The following is a 2,099-nucleotide window of genomic DNA, read 5'->3' as shown; positions in this document are numbered from 1 at the left end:
AAAATGAACCCAGGTGCCTAATTCCATAGGCAAGTAGAACTGACTCTTTTTTGTTTGTTTGTTTTCTCTTGTGGGGTCACAGCTCATGCTTTTGTATTTTGTCTGACTCTTGTCTGCCTTGCTTTGTACTATTTTCCCTTTCTACTGCTTGTCCTGTAGACTTAAAGTTTCCACATCAGACTTAAACATGACAGCAGTACACAAACTCCTTACCAGCTTCCACAAAGGAATAAGGCCAAAGTTCTGTAACACTATCCTTAACAATTACATGTATTAATAGAAATGTCTTAGTGGTTCAGATTCTCTTGATAAAACCTGCCTGGTAAAAAAAGAAACATAATCCAACAACCATACACACACAGAGACACACTAATACAAATCACACATATGATTACACACACATATGCCTATATTTAGTCAGAAGAGTCATAAATTTTGGCCCTTAATAGAGTCTTGGAATTTCAAATGACTATGATTGTTATAACAAATTTTAGGTTTCTCTAGTTTTGAAAAAAAAACTGAATTTAAGTAATTTCAGCTGCTGGATAATTACAAATAGAGAAAAAATATCTTCACAAATGTTTGATTGGATCAAAAGAGCTGATTGCCATGTACACAGGATCCCATATTTCTGGCATCACACTTTGTCTCCACTCCCTGTTTCCCTAGGGCCTGAGAAGGGACTATGTGGCTGAGGAATCAGACTTCTCTCTCAGACTTCTTCCTTGAAGGGCTCTTCGATGACTCCCCGACCCACCTTTTCCTTTTCTGCCTGACCATGGTGGTCTACCTTGTTGCACTGAGTAGCAACACGCTCACCATCCTCCTCATTTGTGTGGACCGTGGGCTTCACACTCCCATGTACTTCCTACTCAGCCAGCTCTCCCTCATGGACCTGATGCACATCTGCACAACCATCCCCAAGATGGCTACCAACTATCTGTCTGGCAGCAAGTCCATCTCCTTTGTGGGATGTGCCACCCAGCACTTCCTCTATTTGTCTCTGGGTGGCGCTGAGTGTCTTCTGCTAGCTCTCATGTCCTATGACAGGTATGTTGCCATCTGTCATCCCCTGCGTTACACTGTGCTCATGAGCAGGAAGGTGGCACTGCTGATGGCCCTCACGTCATGGTTGGGGGCATCTCTGAACTCCCTAATTCACACAGTCATCTTGATGCACTTTCCCTTCTGTGGGACATGGAAAATACACCACTTCTACTGTGAGTATCCAGCTGTTGTTAAGTTGGTATGTGGTGATGTCACCGTCTATGAGTCCACAGTGTACATCAGCACCATCGTGCTTCTCCTCTTGCCAATAATCCTGGTTTCTACATCCTATGGCTTCATCCTGCACAGTGTCATTGAGATGCGTTCAGCTGGGAGTAAGAGAAATGCCTTTGCCACTTGCAGCTCCCACCTCATTGTGGTGTCTCTCTGGTTTGGTGCCTGCATCTTCTCATACATGAGGCCCAGGTCCCAGCGCACTCCACTGCAAGACAAAGTTGGTTCTGTGTTCTATAGCATCATTACTCCCACACTGAATCCTCTGATTTATACTCTCCGGAATAAGGATGTAGCTAAGGCTCTGAGGAGAGTGTTAGGGATACAGATCACCCAGTGATTGCACTCTCAGTTGTCTCAAATAGAGAATGGAATAGAATAAGCTCCTTATGTTGATCTGAATAAACCTTTCAAGAATCTAGGTCTCTGATTCTCTTTGTATACTGCAAGAAATCAGTGGCTTATGTATAACTTCACTGTTTTAACTTGGTCTCAGGCATCCAAGCATCATGGGGCACATTTCACACCCCCCAGAGAACTAGGGAGAAAGATTAAAAATCTCTCCAAAGAAGACTTGCAAAGTTCAGTGACACTCCAACAAATATCAAATAAAGATATAAGGGCTTTTTTTCCCATTAATATTTTCATTCACAATATAGATATAAATGATGCCACTCAAGAGTATTTATGAAATATAAAATGAGAAGATCTTGCTTAATATCAGAAGCATGGGACATGAAGTGAAGGGTTTCTTGAAAGGAAGAGTGAGAGATAAGTTATGTTGTTAGATTTGTAGAGTTTCCTGAATCAGTAAGTTT

The 2,099-nt window shown here is 42.1% G+C and overlaps 1 protein-coding gene across 1 annotated transcript; it reads left to right on the top strand.

The window, feature by feature from the left end:
- Nucleotides 1-685: 685 nt before the first annotated feature.
- LOC101974078 (olfactory receptor 2AE1) lies at nt 686-1,621 on the top strand. Its single transcript, XM_005342619.2, has one exon. The coding sequence runs from the start codon at nt 686-688 to the stop codon at nt 1,619-1,621; it is 936 nt and encodes a 311-aa protein (XP_005342676.2).
- Nucleotides 1,622-2,099: the final 478 nt, after the last annotated feature.

This window comes from Ictidomys tridecemlineatus, chromosome 10 (assembly GCF_052094955.1).
Source record: "Ictidomys tridecemlineatus isolate mIctTri1 chromosome 10, mIctTri1.hap1, whole genome shotgun sequence".
Taxonomy (NCBI): Eukaryota; Metazoa; Chordata; class Mammalia; order Rodentia; family Sciuridae; genus Ictidomys; species Ictidomys tridecemlineatus.
The sequence above is the reverse complement of the archived record's forward strand: the minus strand, read 5'-3'. Positions and strand labels throughout refer to the sequence as shown.

What these genes read in the sequence shown, in the direction of transcription:
- LOC101974078 (XM_005342619.2), top strand. Translation starts at nt 686, where the DNA reads ATGTGGCTGAGGAATCAGACTTCTCTCTCAGACTTCTTCCTTGAAGGG.